At 55.9% G+C, this 27,558-nt stretch overlaps 1 protein-coding gene across 1 annotated transcript in view; it reads left to right on the top strand.

The window, feature by feature from the left end:
* The window catches only part of ARHGEF18 (Rho/Rac guanine nucleotide exchange factor 18), a 63,856-nt gene extending 37,794 nt beyond the window's left edge, over positions 1-26,062 (top strand). Inside the window, exons 11-29 of the mRNA XM_036879352.2 lie at positions 7,823-7,961; positions 8,846-8,958; positions 9,120-9,260; positions 10,170-10,420; positions 11,193-11,318; positions 12,785-12,902; positions 13,755-14,003; positions 15,334-15,410; positions 16,501-16,679; positions 17,328-17,419; positions 19,413-19,595; positions 20,817-20,942; positions 21,274-21,392; positions 22,011-22,067; positions 22,167-22,214; positions 22,319-22,789; positions 23,155-23,485; positions 23,916-24,041; positions 24,116-26,062. Coding sequence (XP_036735247.2) covers positions 7,823-7,961; positions 8,846-8,958; positions 9,120-9,260; positions 10,170-10,420; positions 11,193-11,318; positions 12,785-12,902; positions 13,755-14,003; positions 15,334-15,410; positions 16,501-16,679; positions 17,328-17,419; positions 19,413-19,595; positions 20,817-20,942; positions 21,274-21,392; positions 22,011-22,067; positions 22,167-22,214; positions 22,319-22,789; positions 23,155-23,485; positions 23,916-24,041; positions 24,116-24,279 — 3,110 coding nt within the window. The 3' untranslated portion in view covers positions 24,280-26,062. The remainder of the gene's footprint in view (positions 1-7,822; positions 7,962-8,845; positions 8,959-9,119; positions 9,261-10,169; positions 10,421-11,192; positions 11,319-12,784; positions 12,903-13,754; positions 14,004-15,333; positions 15,411-16,500; positions 16,680-17,327; positions 17,420-19,412; positions 19,596-20,816; positions 20,943-21,273; positions 21,393-22,010; positions 22,068-22,166; positions 22,215-22,318; positions 22,790-23,154; positions 23,486-23,915; positions 24,042-24,115) is intronic.
* Positions 26,063-27,558: the final 1,496 nt, after the last annotated feature.

The following is a 27,558-nucleotide window of genomic DNA, read 5'->3' as shown; positions in this document are numbered from 1 at the left end:
TTCAAGAGTGTCACATAAATGGACCCGTACAGCAGCCTCTGGAGATTGGCTTGTTCTTGCACTGCACTACCCATGAGATCCACCCAGGGGTTGTGTGTCAGCAACATGCCCTCTCGTTGCCAAGTATTATCCCGTGGTTCGGGGGGACGCAGTTGCTCTAACCCTTTACCCCAGTGGAAGACATCTGAGTCGTTTCCAGTTCAGGGCTGTACCGAATAAAGCTGCTACGGACAGTCACACGCAGGCTTCTGTCTCACCATAAGTTTTGTGTTGATCTGAGGTAAAAATCCAGGAGTGCAACTACTTAGTTTTCTTTATAAACCACCTGACTGTGTGCCAGAGGCGGCACCGTTTTACATTGCCACCAACAACATATGAGCGACCCACTTTACCCACATCCTGGCCAGTATTTAGAGTTGTCGGTATTTTATTTGAGCCTTTCTGGTCGTCGTATCTCGTGGTGACGTTAACTTGCATCTTCCCAGTGGCTAATGATGTGGAACATCTTTTCATGCGCCTTCTACCGTCTGCTTATCCTCTTTGGTGAAGTGTGTCTTCCTGTCTTGCTTACTTTCTAAATGGGTGGTTTATTATTTTTTTCTAATGAGTTTTGAGTACTTATTACATAACCTAAATACTAGGCCTTTGGCACAGGTGGTTTGCAAACACCCTTTTTCCACCCTGTAGCTTCTTTTCATCCTCTTTACAGGGTCTTCCACAAGCATTTTCCATGAAAGTTTTCAATTTTAATGAAATTAATCTGGAGGTTTTTTTTTTTCTTTTGTGGATCCAACTTCTGGTGTCATACCAAAGAACTCTTCGTGATCCGAGCCATAATTCCTGAAGGTTTTCTCCTATGTCGTCTGTGAAGTTTTAGTTTTACATTTCTCGTTTAAATCCATGATCCATGGCAAGTCCACGTTTGCGAAAAGCATGAAGTTCAGATGGAGGGTCCTTTTTATGCTGCCTATGGTCCTGGGCATTATTGCTGTTTCTATTTTAACTTTCAGAATTACCCATGGAGTAATAGAAAATATTTTGTAGAATTGTGATTCACAAGTACATCGCTCAGTGGCATAACCTGCATGTCCTGTGCAATGTTAATGCAAAAGTATATATATTTGCTGTTAATATTATCCTTTCACTGTACTTTTGAGATTTCTCAACACAGATCTCAGAATCACCCATTATGAAACATTACTTCCCAAATTAGAAAACCCTTCATACGAGCAGCAGTTAGCTGTAGATGGTGACATTACAGGTTATTTCTACTTTCAGACCTTGGTGTGATTTTTGTATTTTCTACCCTCAAAGCCAAGAAGATACCACAATTTTCTTGTTTTAATAGTGTTCTCTGGGTTTGACGTAATTTGGGAGTGGGGAGGCTTGTGTATTTTTTTTTATTAGTAAAACAAACTCAGTAAGAGTGTTTTTTCTGTATCATACGTATCTGTTAAGCCTCAAGCTGCCGTTTTTTTTTTCTTTATCCCCCGAGGCTCAGAGTTAAGGTTTTTTGTAGTGTTTGGGCTTATTTTTCTCCTACCATTTTATCCTTCTTTATACCGTCTTGCTTGTGTAACATCAAAATGAAGCAGGGCAGAGAAATCAATGATTTGTCTTGACATCGATCTAGTCTATTCTCGGGTGGCCGCAAAGCCGGGAACTGTGAACTGGAGACTTCATCTTGCATCAGATTTTCTTAATTATCTCCTGCACACTTGCCCAAAGCTCGTACTTTCTAGAACTCTCCAGAGACAGGTGGCAATCTCAGCCCGAAAGGCGAAGTCTTCGCTGAGACCAAGAATGTGGGCAGGAAGGCAGACACAGGCCCTCGGCAAGGACGAGAACAGGAGCAGTAGGTCTGAAGCCAAGCCTCTGACCCGGGAGGGCCGTTTCCGCCTGAAGACGCCACTTGCCTGGTACACTGTGTGGCCTTTTGCAGAAACCCTCAGGGGCTCCTGTGCCCGGGAGGTTGGGGGAACACGTCTCCAATTGCTTTCCCACTGAGCAGTAAGAGGAGTCTGCCATTTAAATATGAAATTCTTGCTTGAAAGTTGATATTTCCAGAAGTCGGTGTGCTTCTAGATGAAGAAAGACAACCAAAAACTGATTAAGACAGTCACTTGCTAGTCTTACTGGACCTCCTCGAAAAATGACTTTGAACAGGTTCCTAACTATGAAGTCTTCCTAACGGACTTTCCCTGTGGGTCCTGATTCCTCCAAGAGCTGATGGGTTGTGCTTGTGTATCAGAGGACAAAGCCTGTGGCCTGAAGGGCCAGTGTTAGACTGCGGTCATGTGGGGTGTGTGACTGAGCTGGACACTAGCCCCTACGGACCTGAACTTGGTAGTGGGGGACCTGTCGTCCAGGGTGGAGTAGTGTAGATAGGATGGTGATCTCTGCCTCATGCCTTCTGTTGTCAGATTTCCTCTTCACCAAGAAACTAAGACAAACAGGTTTAAAAAAAAATGATCATGAGAACAGGCTGCCATCCTGTGTTGCTGAGAACAGCGTGTGTTTTTTTCCTCTCCAGGCGAAGAACTTTCTCCATTTTCACTGTTCACTTCTTATTTTCATCTGGGTCCCCTCATAGGAACAGCTCTGCAGCACAGTCGCCGCGGTGGCCAGGTGCACGCCGGTCGATGGCACCTCTCAGCAGTGGGCAGCCGGTGCTAATTAGGCTCCGAAGCGGCCGCCGTGGTGGCGCAGACAGTGCTAGGCTGCGCTGAGCCGCGTCTGTGGCCCAGATGCCCACCCCGCACCACTACCCACAGCCCCACTGTGGCCGTCGGGACTGGGAAAACACGGTCCCAGGACAAATGTGTGTTCCTGTCTCACCCAGGGCAGCAGGCACGACGACTAAACTCGTACCATGTGTTCCCCTCCTGCAGAAAGATGGCTCTTCTTCACGGGCGTCTGTGTAATCGCTTCACTGAGGTAGAATTTACACACCACACAGTTCGCCCATTGTGGGCGTCCAGTTCCGTGTTTTTTTGTGTATTCTGAGAGTCACCACAGTCACTTCTAGAAACCCAAAAGGAAACCCCATTCCCATTAGCTGTCACCCTCCAGTCTCCCCCTGTCCTGTGCCACTGTTAATCTGCTTCCTGTCTCTGTGGATCTGCCTGTTCTGATCATCTTCTGTAGACAGACTCCTGCGATACGTGGGCTTTGGTGCCTGACCTCTTTTCCGTCTGTGTATTCTCCTGATCTATCCACATTGTAGTACGTGTCAGGGCTTCGTTCCTGTCGTGGCTGGATACTGTTCCGTGGTATGGACGGGCCCACGTTGTGATTCATCCACTCATGGACGTGTGGGGTCGTTTACTGCTTCTCGGCTATTGTGTGACATTTGCGTGCAGGCATTTGGATGGGTGTATGTTGTCACCTCTCAGGCACATACGCAGGAGTAGAATTGCTGGATTGTATAGTAACGGTTTCCCTGTATTCCAAAGCACTGTGCCGTTTTGCCTTCCCACCAGCAGTTTCAGAGTCTTTCATGGCATGATGCCCCCACCTAGATGTAAGAAAGCCACTGCACAAGGAGGTTCGAGGCCTCCCTGCGCCAGCAGGCAGACCCTGGGTGGCTGGCGTTTTAAGGGTACCCAGGATTTGTTTTAACCAGGTGTGGTAAGGTGCACAGCCACAGAAATGATGCTGTGAAGGGAGGAGGTGGTGCTCACAGATCCCTGGGAGCGGGAGGCAGGGCACACCACGCAGGGCCACACACGGGAGCCCCAGGGTGGGTCAGGAGGAAGGTGGACACATGCGGCAGGAGCCTTCCTCGTGGTTTCCACAGGGAGGGGCAGGTGAGGCAGGTGAGCAGGCTTAGGACCGGCTGGCGTGAATAGTCCCAGCGGGCACTAGAGTGACTAGGGCAGGGGACATGGGCCTGGGGCGTGAGGGCCCCAGAAGGAGGAGGCCGGGTGTGGGCTCTGGGTTGGCTGATTTGCACGTCGGAGGTGCTCTGAAGAGAGCCCTTCACTATGTCTAGGAATCCCCCAGCCCTGGGAGAGACAGTCCCTCCAGCATCTGCAAGGGCCCAGATGTGACAGCAGCAAACATGGAGAGTAAAAAATCATGTGGAATACTGCTGGTCTGTGGCAGTGGCATGGCCACTGACTCGTGTCCTGTTCAGGTGGTTCTTCCTTGGCTGCGTAAGTCACAGAAAGACTGGGTTTGTGATTCTCTACCCTTATTGTAGAAGTCTTAAGTAGCTTGAAGAGGAGGAGTCCAGTCAAAGGGAAAAGGATCATTTACTCGTGGGTCACATTGCCACTAAATGCACACCATGATGCTTTTCTGTAAGACATCCCCCCAAAATAGGCCATCTCAGATACTTTTTGGAAGTATGTGTGAAATAAGTTATAAAGAAAAAGAGTATCGGTGCTCTAAGGTCAGAATGATGTGCCTATGAACAAACAAAGATGTTCTTCCAAAATATAATAACCTCTCCTCAAACAACTTCTTTATATACAGTCCATTCTTGTTATTCACAGATTCCATATTTGCAAATTCAGCTATTCACTAAAATGTCTTTGCAACCTCCAAATCAGTATCTGTGGGGCTCTCAGACATGTGCAGTAAAAATATGAGTCACTCAACATGCGGGTCCCCAGCTGAGGTCAAACAGGTGACACGCTGCCTTCTTGTTTCAGCTTGTACTGTAAATAAATGTCCTGTGTGCAGTGTATTTAATGCCATTTTTTTTGCATTTCTGTGCCCTTCATTGGGGATTTGGTTGTGTGAAACGGGCCCTGAGCGTTGTGCTGAAACACTGTCTGGCATCCCTAAGCACAAGAAGTCTGTGATATGCCGTATGGAGAAAATACGTATATCAGATTCACTTCTTCAGGCACAAGTTATGGTCCTGTGGCTGTGAGTTCAGCAATGGTAAATCGACAGGATATATTAACTAAGGTGCCTTTCCATAGAAACACACACAAAGCAAGACGGTACTATACTGATGGGCTGACAAAGGTACACCCAGAAGCTCAAGGAACCTGACCCTGTATTTCCCCCAAGAGCAGTGATTCCAGTATTCGCTAATTCTGCATTCACTTGGACATTTTAAAACATCACTGCAGATGATGAGAATCTACTGTAACTTCTTATTTTGAAACAGTCTCAGACTCAAAAGAAGTTACCAAAGTAAAATTGCCTCCCAGGTACTGAGTACCGCTCACCAGGCATCCCCCAGTGATACTGACATAACCACAGTCCATTGTCAAGACCAGGAACCGACATCCCACAGTGTCACTGACTCAGGCACAGACCCTGTTTGGATTGCGCCTGTTGCTGGATGCCCTCTGGGGAGGGGAAGGGGAGCGTGTGTAGTTCCCAAAAATCTTACCCTACATCCAGATTCCGAGTAACCACCACCACAGTCAAGAGGCAGAACTGTTCTGTCACCCCAAAGAAAAATAATTTTTTTTGAAAAACCTGTGGTAACATGTGCATAAACATAAAATTGACTATTTAACCATCTCTAAATGTCCAGTGGCATTAATGCATTGATGTTATCAGGCAGCCATCCCCACCCTCCATCTCTAGAACTTTCCATCTTCCCAAACTGAAACTCTGCCCTGTGAAACACTAGCTCCCCATCTTCCCCCAGCCCCTGGTCCCCACCACCCACGTTCTGTCTCTGTGGATGGGTTCCTGTAGGGACCTCCCAGGAGGGGGTCAGACGGGATCTGTCCTTCTGTGTCGGGCTTATTCACTGAGCACAGTGTCCTTCCTTTATGTGGCTGAATCGTATTCCACGGAACAATGATTTCTTGACCTGTTTTGTGGGAGACGCTGTCCTCCACTCTCCTGAGGGGACAGACAGTAATGAGAATAATTAATTATATCGTGTGTTAGAGGGGGCCGGCTCATCATTCTTTTAACCAAAATTCTATCCCCTTTGAGCCCAGTGATAGCTGGTGTCCCTAATCATGACCCTTAGACAAGAGAATCTCAAACATCAAGGGAAGGTTTAAGTCTGTTTACCATAGATTCAGTGTTACCCATCGTTAAGATTCTTTGGAACTGGTGTTTATAGTGACTTTTCTTCCATGGACTGATTGATTGAAGCAGAATCTACCTGACTTCAGGTTAGACCTCAGATCACAGGAACAATCTGTCCACCGTGCCAGGATGCCGGGCAAAGGACTCATTTCAGGATTTGTCCCATATTTGTACACTCAGGTCATGATTGCCTGGGTGAGGTTTAGCGCGGTGTAGAAATGTCTGGAGGTGCTTTCCCTAGACTCCAGAGCCCTTGATTTATTGTTTTCACCCTTGTAAATCTGTGTTTGTGTCCGAGTGACATCCTGTCACCGGTGTCTGCTATGACAGTAGTTATCATGAGCCATTTAAGGTCATGATGTCGGGATGTGTGAGAGTCGCTGACCCGCACGGTGCTGAGCTGTGTTAAAAACGAATAGCTATGGATAATAAATGATCTATGTCATTGGCCTCATGGCTGTACGTGGGTATGGACCAGCTTACGCACCTCCTTCATTATTCCTCTACCAGGAATTTTTTCTCTGACACATACCCACCTGAACATTTGTGACCACCTTAAATTTCCCCTTTAAACTCCCTCCGAATGCTGAATCCCACTCCCCAGAGAAGCTCAGGGGGCTGGCCCCTTGCCCCCCTCAAGAGTTACAGTCACCGCACTGCTGAGAACCAAAGTCCCAGCTGCTGGCGTCTTGTGACTGAGAAACCGGAGGGTGGGTGGCTTGGCGCCCCAGACAGGAGCCAGGTGCACAGGCTGCAGGGCAGATTTCTTCTTCCTGCTGCTGTCCATCCCAGGAGCTGAGCTTTCTCCAGGATCGTTTTCACCCAGAGAATAAATTAGCCAAGCACCCCATCCCAACTAGAACTAACTTAAATAATTGGCTTGGCAAATGGGAGGAGGAAAATCAGCCTAATTAATGATAGTTTGGCTTTCTAAGAGTTTCAGCTGTCCATCAGTGGGTAAGGTAGCCAGAATGTCACGCATCCTAGTATCTCAACTCTTAGGTTAATGAGCAGATGAAAGCAGACGGCCCTTTAGAGCATGTTAAGTTGCATTACAATCACCGTATACAGTAGGATCAGAGCCTCTTGTCCACTTTGGCGGTCAAGATTCTGCTAGAGGGCCGATAAGCAGGGGTGTGTGCCTGCAGCTAATCATCATGCCCTGTGCTCTCCGGGTCTCGGAGTCAGCCCAACACCCGATCGCCGGTTAATTACAGTTGTGTGTGTGCGAAGGGGCACCAGCCACGCCAAGCACAGAGCTCCCTGTTCTGTGGTCTTAGGTTCTTCACAGTGAATGTAAACTACCCTCTGCATCTTACCCCCTGCCAAGACGGAAAGGGTGTCTGGGGACTTTTTTGCTGTTGTTTTACCAAAGGACAAAGTACTGGGCGATTTCCATACTAAACGGTCACAGTGGGTAACAATTTCCTGCCCTGCAGACCCGCTGCTTCAGCCAATACAGTAAGAGAAGACGCAGCTTTACATTTCTAGAAGGATCACAGGGAGATATAAAAAGGGCGCAGTGGCGCCACCGAGCTGGGTCCCGGCGCCCCGGCAGTGACCATGGGGAACACGCATTCTAAAGGCAGCCACAGGGACAGCGCGCTGCCCAGCCGCCCTGAGCTGTCTTTCTACAGCTCTTGCCCTAGAAAATGGAGCGAGAATGTCTTTCTAGATAACGAGCTGCTGACCTCCAAGATACTGTCCGTGCTGCGGCCCCAGGCGGAGCAGGGCTTCCGGACAGGGACGGGCCACCTCCGCTACCCTGCCCACTTTCTCAGCACCAACTCTGTCTTTGCCTCTGTCGCAGCATCCCTGAAGGAGCAGCTGAGGGCCACCCCCTTGTCTGATGGCAGCCCGGCCCTATCCAGGAATGTCGGCATGACGGTCTCACAGAAGGGGGGTCCACAGCCAGCACCCAGCCTGGCGGGAACCAGGACGCGCCTTGGGTGAGTCCGGTCCTCTCTCCGCCACCAGGTGTGGGTGAAGGGAGACGGGGGTGTGGCTCCATGGGGACCTGAGGACAGCACCCCCAAAAGGAGCCCCTCCGGTCCATGGGAGTCTTTGCGATGGCCCCCAAGCAAGGGGTGAAATTATCATTAACCCTTGCATCAGAGAGTCATTCATTGCCCATCTTTTTTCAAACACGGCATGTGCTGGGTGTTCTTGGTCCTCTGGTGCCGGTTTGCTTTATACTCTCAAAGGGACCCTTGGATGGAGCTCCTTTCTGAGCTCACGATTCGAGAAGTTCCGCTGAGGTTGCCATGGAGGTCGATCCCGTTATGTATGCCTTCACCTGTTTTCAGAGACTTAGAGGTTGTTTTTTTAATATTGCCATCAGCAGTGTGTGGGTAGAAAGCCTGACGCTCTAAGCAGTGGCACTCTGGCGGTCCTTCTACCAGTTGGTGGGGATGGGAGCTGATTATCTGTTTCCCCTAGGAGGATTCTCCCTCCCCCTTCACCGTGAGTGACGCTGTGTCCCCCTAATCCCCCTGACTCACTGGAAAGAATTCCAGGGGCTCCAGTGGGCTCCAGTGGCCAGTAAAGCATCCTATTAACCCACTGCTAGATTGTTCCTGAACAGTAAATTAAGTAAATTAAAGGTAGTCATGAAGGAAGAAGTTCTGGTGGTAATTGGCAGGTGGTCTCCTATCTAAAATGACCTGTGACAAAATTAAGGCTTATACTGAAATCTGGAAAGGGCTCACATAGTAGCTCATCAGATTGAGTAGCAATCTGATTTGCCTTCATAGAATGGATGTGTGTGTGAGTGTGTATGTGTCCGTGTGTGACGCAGTTCTTTGAAATAATCATTTGCATGGTTTTTATTTAGACCAGTCACAGGAGAGATGGATGAAGCCGACTCTGTATTTCTAAAATTTAAGCAGGCAGCCGATGACTCTCTCTCGCTTACATCTTCAAATACCGAGTCCATTTTTGTAGAAGGTACAGTCCTCCTCTCAATTCTTCTGTGGCTCTCCCATAGTGTCCACCCACCCCAGGAAGAGCTGGGACCCTCATCAGTGTGTCCGCCCGGCGCGGGCTGGGGCAGCCCAGAGCCCACCCGGCTCCAGCCCCCAAGCAGCAGTCTCTTGTCCTTTCCCCAGACCCCTACGCCGCCTCGCTGAGGAGTGAGATCGAATCAGATGCCCACGAGTTCGAGGCAGAGTCCTGGAGCCTCTCTGTGGATGCCGCGTTCGCAAAGAAACAAAGCAGAGAGGCGGTGAAGAGGCAGGATGTGCTTTACGGTAAGACGGCCTGCCCGCCACGCCAGCCTTCCCCTCCTGGAGTGGGTTGTGGCAGGCCACTACGAGACCCGGCCACACAGGTCCCTGCAGGCCCCTGGGCCCCTGTAAGTGGGATGATGACCTGAGGCCGTTCTCTCCCCAGTGACCTTGCTTGTTTTTCCTGTGATCCTTCCCCCAAGACTGACTAAGGAGGTGTTTTCCTCCCTTGGCTTTTTGGGAGGAGATTCTGACAGAGAAGCATCTTCACTCTTCAGCCCACTGCTCGGGGGGTGTCCACGGGCACCCACTACCTTACACGTGTCGCACACGGAGCTCTCTGCCGGGGCCAGAACAGGCTGGAGTGTGGGTGGGAAGGAGAACCAAATGGACACCTCCCCTCAGGGCCCCTGGGCCAGGCCTGGGAACCCACTGGGAGGGACACTTGTGGATGCTTCCACCAGGCAGTCCTGCGCCATACTGTCTTGCCTGCTGTGCAAACAGACTGCTTCCAGCCCCCTTGGCTGGGGCCCTGGGGCTGCCACTGTTGGCCTTTGGTCTCTTCACAGCTTCAAGGCCTTGACTTGAATGACAGATAAAGTCCAACACAAAACCCAATGTTTCTTTGCATTAAACGAATTAAAATCCTCACTTTTTCATCAGCTATAGTCTTGGGTCCTCTGGACATAAAACCCTCCTATGAATTTGAGGTCCCAGCACATATCCTGGGTCCTCTCCTTTCTGACGTCACCCTACCCCTTGCTGTTCCCTTAAGCTGGGACCCTGCAGCACCGGTCGGGATGGACAGGAGGCCTGGCCCCTGGGCAAGAGGCTCTCGGGTGAGGACTGAGAAGCCAGCCGGGCACAGGGTGGCAGACAGTGCATACGTGGGACATGGGAGCCAGCTCGGTCAGTGCACTCATGTCCCCGCAGAGCTGATGCAGACCGAAGTGCACCACGTGCGGACGCTCAAGATCATGCTGAAGGTCTACTCCAGGGCCCTGCAGGAGGAGCTGCAGTTCAGCAGTAAGGCCGTCAGCCGTCTCTTCCCGTGCGCTGACGACCTGCTCGAGATGCACAGCCACTTCCTCTCTCAGCTGAAGGAGCGTCGCCAGGAATCGCTGGAGGAGGGCAGCGACCGGAATTACATCATCCAGAAAATCGGGGACCTCCTAGTCCAGCAGGTGGGCACAGCGGGGACGAGCCCAGGGCCTGGCCCAGCCCTGCCCCGTCTCTGTTCCTGGCAAGAATGAAGAACACAGCCCCTGCTCACTGAGTGCTTGATCCACAGAGAAGGGGGGTCCTGAGCCCTCATGGGTGAACACAGCTAACAGTCTACGTACAAACACGGAGGCCTAAAACCAAACACATTTGTCCGAACACGGTCCAGTGTTATGATCTGGGTTGGTTGGCTGGTTTGGTTTTTGGTTTTTGGTTGTTTTCTTTTGTCTGTTTTGACTCCTGTGTCTTTTAACTGCTAGACGCATACCTGCAGACCAACGCCATCTGTGGTTTGGTTAGTGGCGTTGACTTTGAGTTGGCTTCTGCACCACCTTCTGAGGCCCCGCTGAGATGGACGGGTGGTGGAGGGGACGCATAATACAGCCCCCGACCTCAGGGTGCCCCAGGCTCCCTGAGTCAGCTAATTAGAATTGATTAGAAGAATACCCCTATTGCTTTTACATTTTTCTGACAGTCTCCCGCCTAAATTTACTTCTCCCTCTCAGGCTTCAGGAAGTTTGCCAGCACCCCGGACGTAGTAAAGCCCATTAGCAGAAAGTTGTCTCCCTTTTCCGGTGCTGCACCTTGCCAAGACGTCCCGTCCCAAAGCCTCTTTCTGAGTATATGTTACAGAGGAAAGAAATCACAAATTTCAAAACGTGTTTCAGCACAGTCAGATGAGCCCCGGCAGTTTTCATGTTTCTTTTCAGTGACACCTCTGCTATCTTTCTTAAGTTTTCAGGTGAAAATGGGGAGAGAATGAAAGAAAAATACGGGGTCTTCTGTAGTGGCCACAACGAGGCGGTCAGTCATTACAAGTTGCTCTTGCAGCAAAACAAAAAATTTCAAAACCTGATCAAGGTAAAAACAGATTTTTTTTCTTTTTTTTTTTTAAGTAAAAAATGTATCCTCTTTGCTGTAGGTCTTTTTCTGACAGAACTGTAGACTTTTAGAGAGTTTGAAATTTTAAGTACCTGCCATAAACCAGTGATTTTCAAGGTTTTGTTTCATGTTTAACCACAGACTTGTTCAGGGCATGTGAGCGAGATTTCCTGGAAAATCCCAAGGTATAAAAAAGCAAAGCCACACAGACCTGGGCTTTATCCTCACCCCCGCGGGGTGGTGTCTGAGGTGCCCCTGCAAGCCCTGGTGTGGAATGGCCATAGTTAAAGTGACACAAGGGCCATTTCAGGGGGCCGCCCTGCCCTGGGAACCACCCCTAAAGCCACCTTTGACTGCTCGGCTGGTAGGAGACATGCCTTATTCTAACCCTTTGTCCCCTCTTGCCTTGTGCCCTCTCTGGTCCCCGTCCGTCCCCTGTGCCCTGTGGACTGACCCACACTTGTCTCCCACCTAACAGTGTGCGGGCACTTAAAGCCCAGAACCAGAAATGCTTCACCCAGCCTGGGCCAGCCAGATGCGGCGAGGCCCCACCTCCCGCTTCCTAAGGAGCATGCTTGGGATCAGGCTACTGGGCTCTGTCGGCAGCTCCAGCCATCCTCTTGCCCCTGAGGGCTTTGTTCTGAATGGATATGAATAACTAACCGTGTAGAGTTAAGAATGACTTGTTTTGAAGTGCCACTGCATCATAACTGCAGTGGGTAGATGTGAACGGGAGGGTCACATCGGGGCCTGAATTCATCCGACAAGTCTCAGGCCAGGCCACCTGACATCAGAGCCAGAGACACGTAGCCAGTGAGAGGGTTCCAATGGGACAGGAGGAAGCAGAAACGGGGCTCAGCCCCCCAGATCTCACGGCCCAGCGGCACTCCTGGCTCCTCAGAGGCGGCCCTCCGATGGCTGGCGTTCTGGAAACGTGCTCAAGAGCTGTGGGAGCAGAAACCAGAATGTGGGGTGTGCCCCAGAAAGCACCACCAGGGAATGGCTTTGGGTGACCACTTCCTGGGTTTGTGGCCAGAGGTGTGCCTCAGGAGCCATCAGGGAGCCGGGTCAGAGTTCTCGGGGGCTCCCACAGCCACTGGTGGGGGCAGGGCCTTCGTGTGTGTGTGTGTGTGTGTGTGTGTGTGTGTGTGTGTGTGTGTGCGTGTGTGCGTGCGCGCATTACTAATACAGCTCACAAGGGAGTTCCTGTAACCACCCTCTGGCTGGTTCTGGTTCCTTGTTAACCACTTTTGCGGGCCCTGGCCTCCAACGGGGGAGGCTGCCTTTGCTTTCGTGGCCTTCCCGTATACAGCAGGCAAGCCCCGCTTTCAAGTGTCCAGTGACGCAGTAAAGAAAAGGCCCCAGTGGGCGACAAGGAAGGAGCCTCCGGCTGATTTGGCAGGAGACAGGGTGTCAGTACAGCATGGATTGGTTTTGTTCCATAGAAAATCGGCAACTTTTCCATCGTGAGGCGGCTTGGCGTGCAAGAGTGCATTCTGCTGGTCACTCAGCGCATAACCAAGTACCCTGTGCTGGTGGAGCGCATTATTCAGAACACAGCAGGTACGGTAGCATCCGCCCTTGCCCCTCAGTGCCTGGGTGGTGGGCTCTGCCTTCCTGCCCTGTTTGAGCCATGGATCGGCTAAACGTCTATCTGTGCCCTGTCCCTGGTTCTCTGGGTTCCACTGGACTCGATCTTCATTAACTGAGCTGCCACTGTGCAGAATCCACAGGGCTGGGTGCTGGGGTTTCTCAGTTGGGAAGATGGGGTGCCAGGTCTCATTTACCTGCCGTTATTACCCCCAGCCCCTGGCACAGGCTAGGCTATAGCTGGCCCTCAGCCAGGATCTGGGGAGTGGATGATGAGGGTGAGCCAGAGAGGCACAGAGATGACCTCCGGGTCACACGCGTGGAGCCCGTGGAGGGCAGAGGAGAGAGGGCATGCAGCCCAGCCAGGAGCAGTGCCAGCCACCCATCCCACATGCACAGGGGCTTTGGGACATGGGAGAATGAGCAGATTGCCCTGCCACAAAAGCCACGTCCTTAGAGCCAGGAGAGGAGCCAGGTCTTGGAGACTGCAGGAGGTGGAGGCCATCTTTACAGAGAGCTGGGGAGCACGGGAGCGTGCTGACCAAGGAGTGGCGGCAGTTACGCGGGGCTGTTTCTGTCACTTGAATCGCCCCGTAGCTTCTGCATTCAACAGAGGCTCTTAGCAAAAACCAAACTCCAGGCTGTTGCATTTATTTTGGAGAAGTGTTTATATCCCAGAAGACTGGAACTGGAGTTGGAAGGTGGTTCCTGAGGGTCTCCTGAGCAGTGGCCTCGGAACATGCCTCCCAGGCCACGTAGCTTGTCCACTCCTCCGCATGCACGAGCTCGGGCAAGAGAATGCGCTAACTTTGCTGTGTGTGGTAGCTGGCACCGAGGACTACGAGGACCTGATGCAGGCCCTGAGCCTCATCAAAGACATCATCTCACAAGTGGACGCCATGGTCAGTGAGTGTGAGAAAGGCCAGCGCCTCAGGGAGATCGCAGGCAAGATGGACCTGAAGTCCTCCAGCAAGCTCAAGAACGGGCTGACCTTCCGCAAGGAGGACATGCTACAGCGGCAGCTCCACCTGGAGGGCCCACTGTGCTGGAAGACCATGTCAGGGCGTCTGAAAGGTAAAGCCCTGCCCCGGGCCCCGCCAGGGGCGCCACCCTGCAGTAGTAGGCGCCTCTGGATTGGTGGTGCCAGCCAACACGGAGCCCCTGCAGCCTGGCTGCCTCTCAGCTGAAGGGAGGCTGCACGCAGTCTGGGTGAACGCAGGCAGCCAGGGAGCACAGTGAGAAAGACAGGCGGACCAGCACTCTCGCCCTGGTCTTTGAGATGGTGTGTGTGCGCACCAGGTGGGCCACTAGGTGAGGAGGGCATGCTGAGTCTTGACTTATGAGCAGAAACCCCAGGCGTCTTGACACCCCAGATTTGGCACAGGTCCCAGGATTTCTAGTCAGGTGGCAGTAGGTCCAACCCCTGAAGGGCCCCAGGGTGGGTAGATGGCACCACCCAGACTGCCGGCCTCAGTGTCCCCAAGCACCCCACTTGCTGCTCGGGGTGTCCTCAGAGCCCCACTGTCAAGTTCTATGGTGCAGTTTAGACAGACCAGAAACATGCAGTCCTCAGGCCTGAGTTTCTTACCCATTTCGTGAGCTCCTGAAAACATCCTTGCCTGTCTGTCAGCATCAGCATCCTCAGAGGCCTTCAGGGGATGCTTGATGGCAGGTGCCCAAGTGTGCTCACCGTAATTTGCACGGGCAAGCCCCCAGCAGGTAGGACTCAGCACCCAGCTGGGCGGTGGGAGGCCCCAGCCCTTGTGGGGCTGCAGTCAGGTCAAAAGAGAAACTAAACTGAAACATAGTGAAAAGCGCAGTCAGTGCTTTAGAGGACGCCAGCCGGCGGCAGCATGAGGATTCCACAGAGAGGCTGTCTTCTAGGTCGTGGTGGCCAGAAAAGCCTCTGTGGAGGCAGTACTTGTGCTGAGACACAAGCGCTCCTGGCGCACATTCAGTGCAGAACTGGCACCTGCGTGCCGAAGCTCTGCCGTGCAGTTGCCACGAGATGCGCCTATAGGCCTCGTGTGTCGTACCAGTAGGAGGCGGCGTCCAGCTGCCCAGGTCCCGGGAAACCTGGGAGCAGGAAGAACCAAGAGGTGAATGAGTTCGCATTCCAGAAACCAGAGCAACAGAATCTCAGAGACCAGACTCAGCAGGCACAGGGACAGCAGAGCCACAGAGCAGGAGGCCCCAGAGGGACCTCCAGGTGGAGACTGGCTGTTGACTGGTGTCAGATGTTGAAACCCGGAAGGTGGCGGGCAGGGGCGGGGTAGAGGAAGCCCACGGCTCATGCGGCAGCGTGCCGGTGCCGGGCTGAGAGTGAGCAGGACGCCATCGGGGCCTCTGAGCCCGCCTGGGTGACCGCATTCCCCCTGGGTGTCTCTCCTGTGCTTTCTCGTAGATGTTCTTGCTGTCCTGCTGACCGATGTGCTTTTGCTGCTTCAAGAAAAAGACCAAAAATACGTCTTTGCTTCTGTGGTGCGTAGCCTGTCTCTTGCCGGGACCTTAGGGGGTTGCTCTAAAGCCACCTGGGCAGAGGGCGCTGAGTGGAGGGGCGGCCAGGGCCAACTCGACGTCAGGGAGCACTTCAGCAAGGCGGTGAGCAGAGCGCCTCTGTGAGTGACCCTGCCCCGGGCCAGAAGGTTCCAGAAGGCAGGAGTAGCACTTTCTGAGCACTGGGGTCCCCACCGGTTGCCTAAGATGGTCTCAGCCACCTGCTGACACCCTGTCAAGTCCCAGCCTCTGCATGTGCGTGGCTCTTCCTCACGTGAGCGTCCCTGCCAGGAGAACCTTCCTTCCTTCTCCGCTGGCTCATCGCTGGGGCCCCGCGCTGTGAGCCGCGGCCATGTTGACCCCACAGCACGATGGTGCCGGGACAGCCTGGTCACGCGAGCCAAGCCCGGCCATCGGTGGGGCCGGCTCCTCTCCGGGCCTGTCCTTGGCATGTACACAGCCGTCCTCTCGCGTCCTCACACTGTCATCCCCGGGCGTGTCCGTGTCTGTGTTCCTCTTCCTGTAAGGACACCAGTCTTCCTAGATCTGGGCCACCCTAATGACCTAATTTTATCTTAATCACCTCTCTGTAGGCCCTGTCTCCAAATACACTCACATTCTGGGGTCGTGGGGTTAGGATTTGGGGTGGGAACACAATTCCACCCGTTAAAAGCATGCATTTTACTGGTCTGTCAGAGCATTCTGTCCTGCAGGGTCACAGCACATTGGGAATACCGGTTGGCTCTGGGTGCTCAGGCCACAGGGCCAGGACGAAGGCTTGTCCTTTGTTCCATATCACCTACCCTTGCATCCCTGTAGTTCTGTGTGGTGCTCATGTGTTCTTGATCATAAGACACCTTTTTTAAGCATGTTAGACACATGAAAAGGATGTAAGTCTGTCATTGCAATAGTGTCTGTTTTCCCCAGATGGCAAAATACTTCTGGTTTCATTCACGTGAACGTAAATGGGGCACACGCTCCCCTCCTGGGCCCCTTCCCCCGAGATCGTGGTTCCGCAGTGGTGCCAATGCGGCGGGCAAAGGGTGACCCTCTCCGCCGCGTTCTGCCTGTGCAGGACTCGAAGCGCCCTGTCATCTCACTGCAAAAGCTCATTGTGAGGGAAGTCGCCAACGAGGAGAAAGCCATGTTCCTGATCAGTGCCTCGCGCCAAGGGCCCGAGATGTACGAGATCTACACCAGCTCCAAGGAGGAGAGAAACACCTGGATGGCCCACATCAGAAGGGCGGTGGAGAGGTGAGGAGGGCCGTGCGTGCGATGGCCTCCAGCAGCAGTTTTGCCCTTGGCTGTGACAGTGGGCAAACCAGCAGTGACCTGAGAGCGCCGGAGGTCACAGGCAGGCAGGAGACCCCTCTGCTTCTCCTCAGCCTCGCTGCGCGCTGGTGCAGTGTCCTCCCCTCCTCTACACAGAACACCTCCACTCCAGTTCCTTCCAACAGCTGCTCAAACTGTCAGATGCGAAGAGGGAGGGCCAAGGGGATGTGGAACCAGGCAGTCCCAACCTTCCGTGTTGGTGGGATGTCCCACTTGATGGGGGTTCTTCCCCTAACCCCCGCGTGGGACTAGAGCTGTTAGAGCAGGTCTCCGCGTCCTGTGCTTCCTGCCCCGGCCAGGGACCACTCTCAGACCCCCAGCCCTGTGGCTCTGCGTGACACCTAGCCCCAAGTGCCCCCGACAGACGGGAAGGTGGTCCGGCCCCACGCCCAATCAGCCTGCTTAGACCGGGAAGCTCCCAGAAGCCTTAGCCTGCTCAGAGCTGCCCGGTACTGAGCCCCAGCTCTGCTGGGCTTGCAGCCTCCCCTCCCCGGCCGGTCCCCAGTCTCCTGCAAGTGGTGGTCAGCAGCCCACAAGGCGTGCTCGCCCATCTGCCTACTCTCCCCGCAGCTGTCCGGATGAGGAGGAGGGGCCCTTCAGTGAGGCCGAAGAGGAGAAGAAGGCAGTCGAGGCCCGCGCCATGAGGCTTCGGGACTTCCAAGGTGAGGGGGAGTCAGTCCGGGCCTCTGTGCCCACAGCGTGTACTGTGTATGGCAAGATGGCCCTCTCAGAGCACCCCAGAGGCCCTGGGGTCACCAGCCGCCTTTCTATTCTGCCCTATCAACATCGGCCATGGTGCACATCACTGTCCAAGCCACCAGGCGTTTGCTGTGCGCTGTCCGGTCCCTGCAGTTCCGCAGGGTGTTGAGAGCTGAGCTTTGTCACAAAAGGGCAGGTGAGGGAAAGAGAGAGGGTGGTGCTCAGGGCTCCTGAACCCCTTCCAGAGACGATGGTTGTGCCGTGCACACTGCCCCCTCCCTCGGTCCTCATGCAGGGAAGAGCTCACCAGGGGCTTCCATGACCCTCAGAACCCACCAGGCCTGTAAGAGCACGAGAGCCCCACAGGCACTGTCTAGGGCCAGGTCAACTCAGACCAGCCCTCGCTGTGCAGCCCGGGACCTCGGCTTCCCCCTCCCTGTCAGTTTTCTTTAACCACCTCATTGAGATGCAATTCACACACTGTCCAGCTCAGCATTTGGCCCCACCATCCATTCTAGACCATTTTCTTCATCACCCCAAAAAGTAACCCCATCCCTGTTAGCTGTCACTTCCCATCCCTCCGTCCTCCAGCCCCGGGTAACTGCTCATCTTACTTTATCGTCTATGAATTTGCCTGTTCCAGGGGCCTCAGAAAGGGAGTCATGCATCATCTGTCCTTTGTGCCTGGCTTATTCCGCTTTGGTGATGTTTTCATCATCCACCATGTTGTAGCAGGTGTCAGAATGTCCTTCCATTTGAGGCCTGCTTCTGTTCCACTGTGTGGATACACCGCACTGGGCTTATCCATGCTTGTTTTCAAGATTCCCACGAGATTGCAATGAAATCATTGCCAAGAACAATTCCTAGCACACTGTGGTCTCAACTCTCCCCTTGCCTCTCACTAACTGTAATTTTTTTCTAAATGAGTTAACACTTACACAACATCAGGTAGTATGTATTTTACTTCTCTTTATGAGGAGAGGTGCAATACTGAGGCTGTTAATTAGTAAAAATGTCCGTAAGGGGTGGCGGTGTCCCACAGACCCTGGAAGCACAGCGCTAACCCAGTATTCATCCTGTTTCTGCCAGATTGTAATAAAATACCCTCCCTGCACAGATGGAGGGTACCGCCCAAACCGTAATGTCTATCTGTCCCTCATTCCTGCCAAGATTCTTAATGAATTAGAAATGCACGTTCTCTTTATCAAGATACTCTTCCCCACCTGGGATCCAAAGCCAATCTTATCCCTCATATTGGAAAGTCGGGGACCCTCCCGTCAAAATCAGAGTGAAGCAGGGCCACCCACACTGGACATGATCATCTCCATCCTGGAAGCTCCAGCTTTCAGGGGAAATGGAGAAGACAGAAAAAACAGAAGTCAGTCCTCATGATTGAAAGGGAGGTGACAGAGTTAGTTTTTGGAGGTAACATGATCATTTGCCTGGAAAATCCAATAGATTGAACTGGAAAATCGTTGCCGATGATAAGAGAGCTTGGAAATTTAGCTGAATGGGATGTGTATAACTGTATAAATGGGATGTGTGTAACTGAAAAGGTCCAGTACAACAGTCATAGTCACAGTCATGGCAGCAAAAATCAGTGTACAACTCATAGACTTGCAGGGAGTTTGGCCTAAATGCCTAAAAGAAGACTTTCAAGATTAGAAAACTTAAGTCTTATAAGAATCTCATTTGTCCCAAACGAATAAATCAACCTGTGAGGAGCGTACAGTCCTCCTTAAGCCCCGCTGAGTTTGATTCCTATAACCCAGGGGAAGCTACGAGCAGACAGGGCCGTGGCCTCACCGCCCCCCCCGGGAGCATTGACCAAGGGGAGCAGTCAGCCTCAGGGCAGAGGGATGGGGGTGTGAGCGGGGATCCCCAGCAACCAGCGCCGGTGCCTGGGGGAGAGGATCCCAGGGAAGGCCGACCCCCACCCCCGCCATCACTTTACAGAGCGATTGAACCTGAAAGACCAGCAGATCGCACAGAGCCTGAGCGAGAAGCAGCAGATCTACCTGGAGATGGCCGAGATGAGTGGGCTGGAGGACCTGGCTGGCTCTCGGCTCCTCTTCCGCGGAGGAGAGCCCCCCGAGAACCTGCATGGGGAGCTGATCCTCAAGTCGGCCATGAGCGAGAGTAAGCAGGCTGCGTGTGGCCCTCACTGGCCACTAGCCCACCCCGGTGCCACAGGTCTGCCCGGGTGGGCTCCTCGGGGGTCCCTAGGCTGGGCACATGGCCTGGTGTGGCCGACTCGCGGCCCTGCTCGCCAGGTGTATTTTAAGCCTGGGAAATGTGCTGACAGACACACGCACGCACGCACGCGCGCGCACACACACACACACACACACACACACACACACACACACGCATCAGGCACCGTGAGGCACAAATCTCAACACCTCTCACATTCAGCCAACACTGCTGCGTGCAGGGCGTGACGCTGGGCCCCTGGGGTCTGAAGCTGGCCACGACAGGTTCTCCACCCTCTAAAGGTCCCTTCTTGCTGAGAGGCAAGTCGGGGATGACATCCCAGAGAAGGTGCGCACACATGCATTTGGTGGGTCCTCTCAGAGGGCCCCTAAACCCAGCAGCCCTCCCAGGAGCTGGGCCTGGAACCCCGAAGCTAGCAGGAAGAGGATTCTAAGCACCAGCAGCCACAGGAGGGCGCTGGCCAGTAAGCGGCCTGCCCTCCATGCCCTGTCACCCGTCCTGCCTCACAGAGCTGTGTCCTCACCAGAGGCCCTGGCAGCCTCCACACAGCTGCCAAGCCCCCGGCCAGGCCAGGCAGTCCCACCCAGCAGCCAGCACTGCTCAACAGCAGATGAGACAGGCAGCCCCTGCCCTTCGAAACGGGGGTCCCACATAGACTCGGCTCACATGGTCTTGTTCCCTCTGGCTCCACCGACCTGCTTCCTCCCATTTGTCCAGTGGCCGTTGTTCTAGGCCCCCTGAGGATGCTGCATCCTGTGCCTTGGCCTGGAACATTCTCTCCACCTCCTCACCTGGCCAAAGCCTGCTTGCCCTAGAGCACTTTGTGTGACCTGCCTGCCCCCAAGGCCGCCCTTCTGTGGCCCCTGACCCGTGTGAGCACCAGCACACGCGCTGGCCACCCCCAAGTGCCCTACTGGGCCCAGGTGCCTGAACGCCCCTCCCAGTAGACATGTGTCTGCATGTCCTGGCAGCCATACCTGAAGACAGGGAATGCACAGTGAGCCAGGATTTAGTCCCCATCAGGTGATCGGGAGGGTTTGATCTACTCCCCACAAGCTCCTCAACCCTGGGTGCCATGCCCCTCCACACCCTGGCACCTCAGTGTGGTCCCAGGGGTGACTCCATCCCTCCCATCTCCTTCCCCAGTCGAGGACATTCAGAACCTGATCTGCAGGCAGCTGGGCCAGGCGGAAGACGGGGGCGGCTCTGCGGGCCTGCCTCAGTGGGCAGAGACCTTTGGAGGCTATGACAGCGGGAGCAGCACCGGCAAGAGTAAGTGGGGCCCCTCGGGTCCTTGGGGTGTCACGGCGGCCTTGGCAAAGCCCAGGCCTCTGTTGTGCGGGGTCCTAGTGCTGCCTTCCGTCAGCCATCTGTCAGCCCTGTGGCCGGGGTTCCGGAAACTTCTGAGTGTTGTGGGTTGTGTTCTGACATCAGCGTGCAGACCAGCCCCTCCCACTCCTGGTCTCTGGGTCTCAGATGCCATCCCTTCGGCACAGGTCCAAGGGCGGCAGCCCAGACAGCATTTCCTCCCTGGGCCGGGTGGGTGGGGTCCCAGCCCCATGGGACCCACAGCGTCCTCACATGCCTGGCGTGGGGTTTTCAGGTGGCACTTTTAAGGTCTCCAGCAACGACCCCAGCCCCCGAGACTGGCAGGGCCCTGTGAGTGGCTTGGACTCAAAGCTCAGTGACACCCCGGAGGCCTCCGAGGAAGCCCCACAGGCGGTACGTGCTTCCTTGAGACATTCCTTGGCTCAGTACAGTGCCACCCGGGCCCTTTTAATTACTGGTAACAAGAGTGAGCAGCCTGTTTGGATTGTCTAACGTTTCCAGCTTCCCACAAATAGCAACAGGTGCCATCCTGTTTTATGGCGAATAGTAATGTGTCAGTCCAGACTGAAGTGCGGGCAGGCTGAGCTCCACCCTCCCACAGGTCCTGGGAGTGCCAAGGGGCACCTGCAGCAGAGGTGGGGAAGCAGAAGGGCTCAGGGCAGTAGCCGCAGGCTTGTCAGTGGGGGAGAGACACCGTGCAAGGACTACAAGCCTTCGGCCTGCACAGGTGTCCTCATGCCCGCAGGTGCCAGCACCACACTGGGTATAGTCCACCTGAGCCCAGCCCCCCACACGGCAGGTCCACGGCGGCTACCTCCTCACCTCCCAGGGGCCACCCTGCACACTCGTTTTTCTGACACCAAGACTAGCACAAGCCAAATGACCAGGCAGCGCCTGTCCCATCATAAAGGGGTGGAGGGGGTCGTGTCTCTTGTCAATAACCAGTGGACCTGACCCAAGTGGTGTTGGTCCTTAGAAGTTCTTTGTGATTCGACACTGTTGCCTCCCCAGGTGGAGGCGCCGGGTATGGAGTCTGGCTCCCGTCTGCCCCCTGCCGTGGAGTTGGAGGTAGGCGCAGCTTGTCCCCCCACCCCGACCCTGGGGCTAGCATGCATGCCCGGTCTGGCTCCCTGCCAAGAGCCAGCATGTGTCTCGCTCTCTCTGCAGCTTGTCCAGCGGATCCAGACACTGTCCCACTTGCTCCTCAGCCTCCAGGTACAGGGGCTTTGTGGGACCTGTGATTAGCTGCTCATGCCCTTTCCTGGGCCGTGGGCGTCTGGGCAAGGGCGAGGCTCTCACATCAGCCCCTGCGCCTGCAGGCGGTCATCGCCCAGCAGGACAGCTACGTGGAGATGCAGAGGGCCGCCATCCAGGAGCACGAGAAGCAGCTCCGGCTCCAGTCGACGCGCGGGAACGTGCTGCTGGAGCAGGAGCGGCAGCGCAACTTCGAGAAGCAGCGGGAGGAGCTGGTGTGCATGCAGAAGCTGCAGGGCCAGGTGCGGCTGGAGCAGCAGCGCTGGGAGCGCGAGCGCCTGCGGCAGCAGCAGGAACTAGAGCGGGCCGCGGCCCGGCTTCAGCAGCGCGAGAGCGAGTCGCTGCAGCTGCGGGGGCGGCTGGCCCAGGAGCGGGAGGAGCTGGAGCAGCAGCGGCAGGCCTACCAGCACGACCTGGAGCGGCTGCGCGAGTCCCAGCGCGCCGTGGAGAGGGAGCGGGAGCGCCTGGAGCTGCTGCGGCGCCTCAAGAAGCAGAACACGGCCCCCGGGGCGCTGCCCCCCGATGCGCTGGCCGAGGTGGGCGCATGAGCACACGTGCTCGTGCTGGTGCAAATGAGCGTGCGCTGGCGTCAGCGTGCGTGCGTGTGAATGGGACCGTGCACGTGCGAAAGCATGTCTGGCTGTGTGACTGAGCGTCAGTGCGCGTGTGTGTGTATCTGGGGCACAGGCCGCCTGGCGTAGCTCTACCCCAGCACAGACCCCACAGCTCAGAGCCCTAGCGAGCTCAGCCGTAGGTAGGTGGCAGTGGACCCAGAGCCAGGGGGCTGGGCGAGGCTAGCCGCGGGCACCGCACCAGAGGGGAGCAGCTCCTCGGCAGGGCCCCGGAGAAGGGCTTCCTGCAGAAACGACGGTGTTGGACGTGACTTCTGTTCCTCTCTCAGGCCCAGCCCCCAAGCCACCCTCCCAGCTTCAACGGGGAAGGGCAGGAAGGGCCTGGAGCCCTGGCGAAAGTGCCAGGGCCCCGGGTGGGCGTGCTGCTGTCAAGCGGCGGGCCTGAGTACGCAGAGCGCCCCGAGGTGGCTCGCCGGGACAGCGCCCTGGCCGACCGGCCAGCCAAGAGCGACGTGCCCATCCAGCTGCTCAGCGCCACCAACCAGATCCAGAGGCAGACGGCCGTGCAACAGCAGATCCCCACCAAGCTGGCCGCCTTCACCAAGGGCGGCAAGGACAAGGGCGGCAAGAGCAGGGTCTCCCAGCGCTGGGAGAGCGCAGGTGAGCAGGGGGCGGGGCCAGCGGCCAGGCGGAGGGGGCGGGGCCTGGGCGCTCCCTGCAGCCCCTCCCGCCAGTGCAGGAGGTTGCTGACCCTGTGTGCCCTGGACTCTGAGGTCCCGTCGTGGGCGGTGTGTGAGACCAGAATGATTCCTCGTTAGAGTGATGCGCCAGAGCCATTCTCCAGAGGGCACGGGGAGCGTGCAGGCTTCAGCCAGGGGGTGGCCAGCCCCCGCCCCTGGGACCACTGGGGCTTGAGGGACGAGGGTCTCTCACTCCAGAGGCCTCTGTGGCCGGAGGTCTCTTCTCCCTGCATCCAGGGCTTTACATCTGGATTGGTTTGTTCCTGGGCAGAAGCGAGGGGGGAGTCGCACAGTCGGGGCCGTGCTGCATGTGCCTGGCACCAGGCACCCAGGCTGCGCCTTCTTTTCAGGCCCCTTCGACCTGAAGCAGCAGCCGCTGCTCAACAAGCTCATGGGCAAGGACGAGAACGCCTCTCGGAACCGCCGCTCACTGAGTCCCGTCCTGCTCAGCAGCCACAGCCCCCTGCCCGCCCCAGGTGAGCCCAGCTCCAGCAGCACGGCCGCCCTCGGCGCCTGGCAGCTGCCGACACCCCAAACCCCTATCTTCCAGACCGGTGCCTCCCAGCCCTGGGCCCGATCCCAGCTGAGGTCCTCCCCGAGTGCCTCTCCCCCAAGGCTGGCCCGTCCTTCCCTCCTGGTCGCCCATCCGCCACACCGCTGCCCACACCACCGGACAAGGAGGAAGCCAGCAAGGAGGACGTCATCTTCTTCTAGAGACACGGCTCGGGTGCAGATCCCTCCCTGTACTGCCCACCCTCCATGCTCTCTGGGGACTGCCCAGCTGTCCCTGTCCCCTCCCCAAGCAGACCACCACTGACAGCTGCCTGGCCAGGATCGGCGTCAGGGCGGGGACAGGGCTGGCCTGTCATCTCGAGGCCCTTTCTGTAGGATTGGTGGTGGTACCTGGGCAACTTTCTAAACCTTTTTTTATTTTCTAATATGAAAAGAAAAGTTCTTAAAGTTTGATCCAGAGCCAAGGCAAGGAGTTGGTTTAGAAAGTCGCACCCCATCGGGCAGGGGAGAGATGGACTCCACACCATTTCCAAGCAGGGACCAACGGTGGGGGTCCCACAGGAGCCTGCTGACAGGCCACTGGGAGACACCGGAGCCCACTTGGGCACCACATGGGGTGGGTGGTGTCGGCTGTCTGTCGGTAGAATCAGCTTCCAAAGCAGAGACCTCCACGGGCTCCTGGTGAACCCCAAGGCCAGGCATGAGCTGAGACAAGGGGCCACACCCAGCCTGCCCAGGAGCAGAGGCCGCAGGGCAGGGCGGCTGGAGAGGGTGACCGACGGCACTCCAGGCGGGTTCTGCAGGCCAGATGCTCATCCCGGCAGGGGCTCACCACAACTGTGTTAATTGGGTGGAGGTATGTGAAGCCTGCCGTTGCCAAACTCGGTGCTTCCTGAGGCGCCTCACCAAGTCAGCAAGGCTCTGGGGGCCTCGCAGGCACCATCGTCCTCCAGGCGCTCGGCCTGGCAGGGAAGGCGACCCAGAGCCTCAGCCAGGGCCACCGAGGGTGCTGGCCCCAGACAGAGGACCCTCAGCCCTGCAAGATGGGAGGAAGCCCCCAGGGCAAGTGTCCCTCCCCAGTGGGCAGATGCGTTCAACGCAGAGCAGACCAGTGGTGCCACTACGTGCAGGCAGACAAGGGTGAAATGCTGTCGGGGTCCCACGTGGCCTGGGGACCTCAAATGGACAGAGGGCCACCCCACTGGTGCCTCACATCCAGTGAGCTTACTGTCGACTTCCCCTGGCATTGAGTGAGGGCACCCCTCTGGCTGTGCAGCTGTATTTTGGGGATAGTGTCAGAGGTTGAACACTGACCAAGCTCAAGCATGGGTGCCATTTCTGCCCCCCCACTGACCAGGCGCCCCAAGCCCCCTGCAGCCTTGTTGCGAGGACTGGGTCCCGGGCTGGCTGGGCGCAGGGGTACTAGCGCCTTCCGTCCTCCCTCAGCCCCGCCACATCAGAGCTCCTCCGTGCCAAGTCTGTCATCAGTGTTCTGTGTTTTTGTACCGAGACGTTTCAGAGCACTTCAGGAAAGGTGACTTAAGTTCCTGTCCTGTTGCAAAGAGAACATTCCGGGGCCCCATGCTGCGTGATCTTGAGACGGCCACGGACCCCCACCCGTGTGCTCTGTCTGGTCTGACCCTCGGACGATGAGAAGCTGCGGAGGTTTTGCTGGGCCCTGCTTCCTGCCATGCAGCCAAGGGTGTTCTCAGTTGTGCCACGCAGTGGGGCAGCGGCGTCGGTTCACCTCACGCCAGCACCCAGACGTTGTCCCTGGGTAGAGCCCAGTTTTATGTGTAAAGTTGGTGGCCGTGGCCGAGCAAATATTCTTGTTTCTGTGGGGCCAGCGCATGTCTGTGTTAATTGTGACCGTGACCCTCGTCTTCCGTCGTCACAGTGATTGCAGCATTTCCTCACTGCGGGTTTTTTCAGAACCACCTTAGAATTTAAGACCTGATTCTAGCAATAAAGGTGTCGAAGATGAGGTGACTGGAGCAGCCGTTCCTTGGGGCTTGGTTCAGGGTCATCTGCCCGAACGTCAGTGCTGGTGTGGTGGGTTTTGGAGGGGCTCCCCTCAGGCCCAGGGCCTGCATGACAACCAGGTCCCAGATGGACCCGGAACGCTAGGAGGCTCCTCGGCTGCTGTCACCTCTCCTGCTGGACACAGCAGTCGGGCCCTTGGAAGGGTGGCCACACCGCTCCCCCTCCCGGCTGAAGTGGGGAATACGGGGGCTGGGAACCTCCCAGGGAAGCACCACACCCCTGGCCACGGTCAGGCCAGCCACCTGCACCCGGGCTTGCCGCGAGTGAGCAAATCCCCCAGGATTGCGCAGAGGGGCCCTGGCCAGTCAGTCTGCTCTGAGCTGAGGAAGCCCCATTCGGTGGTCACGTGGACGTTCCCAGGTGGAGGCAGCAGCAGTGCCGGGGTGGCTGCAGTGGCTCCCCTAGAGAAGCAGCCCCAAAATGAGGCCAAGGTGCACGGAATGCCAAGTCCTCCCACCCTGCCTGGGTCTCCTGTTTAGGCCCTCGCCCCCGTTGGGGCCCCGCCAGCCTCCAGGCAATTCCCCTGCTCCCTGATGGAACCCCGTGCTGCGCGGATGCAGCCCCCACGCCCTGTGGACACGGGAAACCCCTTCAGGCCCAGTTCCCAGGGACTGACTGGCTTCAGCCCCACCTGGAGAGGCCGAGCTGCTGCCCAGGGAAGGGCACCAGGCAGGGGGTGTGGCCACGATGGGCGGGCCACCAGGACTGGGTGGAGGGTCCAAAGACAAAGCAAAAATGAGGGGCAGGCATGGGCTGACCATCTACACACACAGCCACTCTAGTGACAGACTGAGAAACAAATGTGTCCCATCCTGCTACAGTCTCTCGCAGGAGATGGGGGCCACGGGCGTCCTGACCGCTCCAGCTGCATGGCCCACCTGGCTTGAAGCCCACAAAATGCTCAGACCAGCCCTGAAGAAACAGTGGTGGCCGTGGGTCCAAGCTGGGGCTGAGTGTGAGGTGCTCCGGCCACAGCAAGCCACCGCATGCCCTGGAAAACGAGACTCCGGCACGGCCTGGCAGGAGGCAGTCCAAGTGGCTCCGTGCCCAGACTGAATGGAGGGACAGCTGCCCTCTCGGCCAAAGGCCTCTCGGGGTCAGCAGACTAGGCTTACGGAGTGGGAGAGGGCCCCCCAGGCCAAGCACATTCCCAAAGGCACACGGGGAAGGAGGGGCAGTTGCCAACTTAAGGAGCTGGACCGGGGCATGCAGCTACACCCCGAGGTGGCACCTGCACCCCATCCCTGAAATCAGGCCCCAGAGAAAGAGGGCAAGGGAGTGGGCCTGCGCATGAGAAGGGCCGGAGCTGGCAAATAAGCTCTCACACTGGGTCTGGCAGCAGCTCAGCCGCATTTCGTTAACTCATTTTGGCCTGCAAAGGCCACTTGACCCAAACCGCCCTGGCTCTGCCACCTTGATTTGAACACAGGATGCCAG

Source organism: Manis pentadactyla, chromosome 12 (assembly GCF_030020395.1).
Source record: "Manis pentadactyla isolate mManPen7 chromosome 12, mManPen7.hap1, whole genome shotgun sequence".
NCBI classification, from domain to species: Eukaryota; Metazoa; Chordata; class Mammalia; order Pholidota; family Manidae; genus Manis; species Manis pentadactyla.
This window is presented reverse-complemented; position numbering and strand designations above follow the sequence as displayed.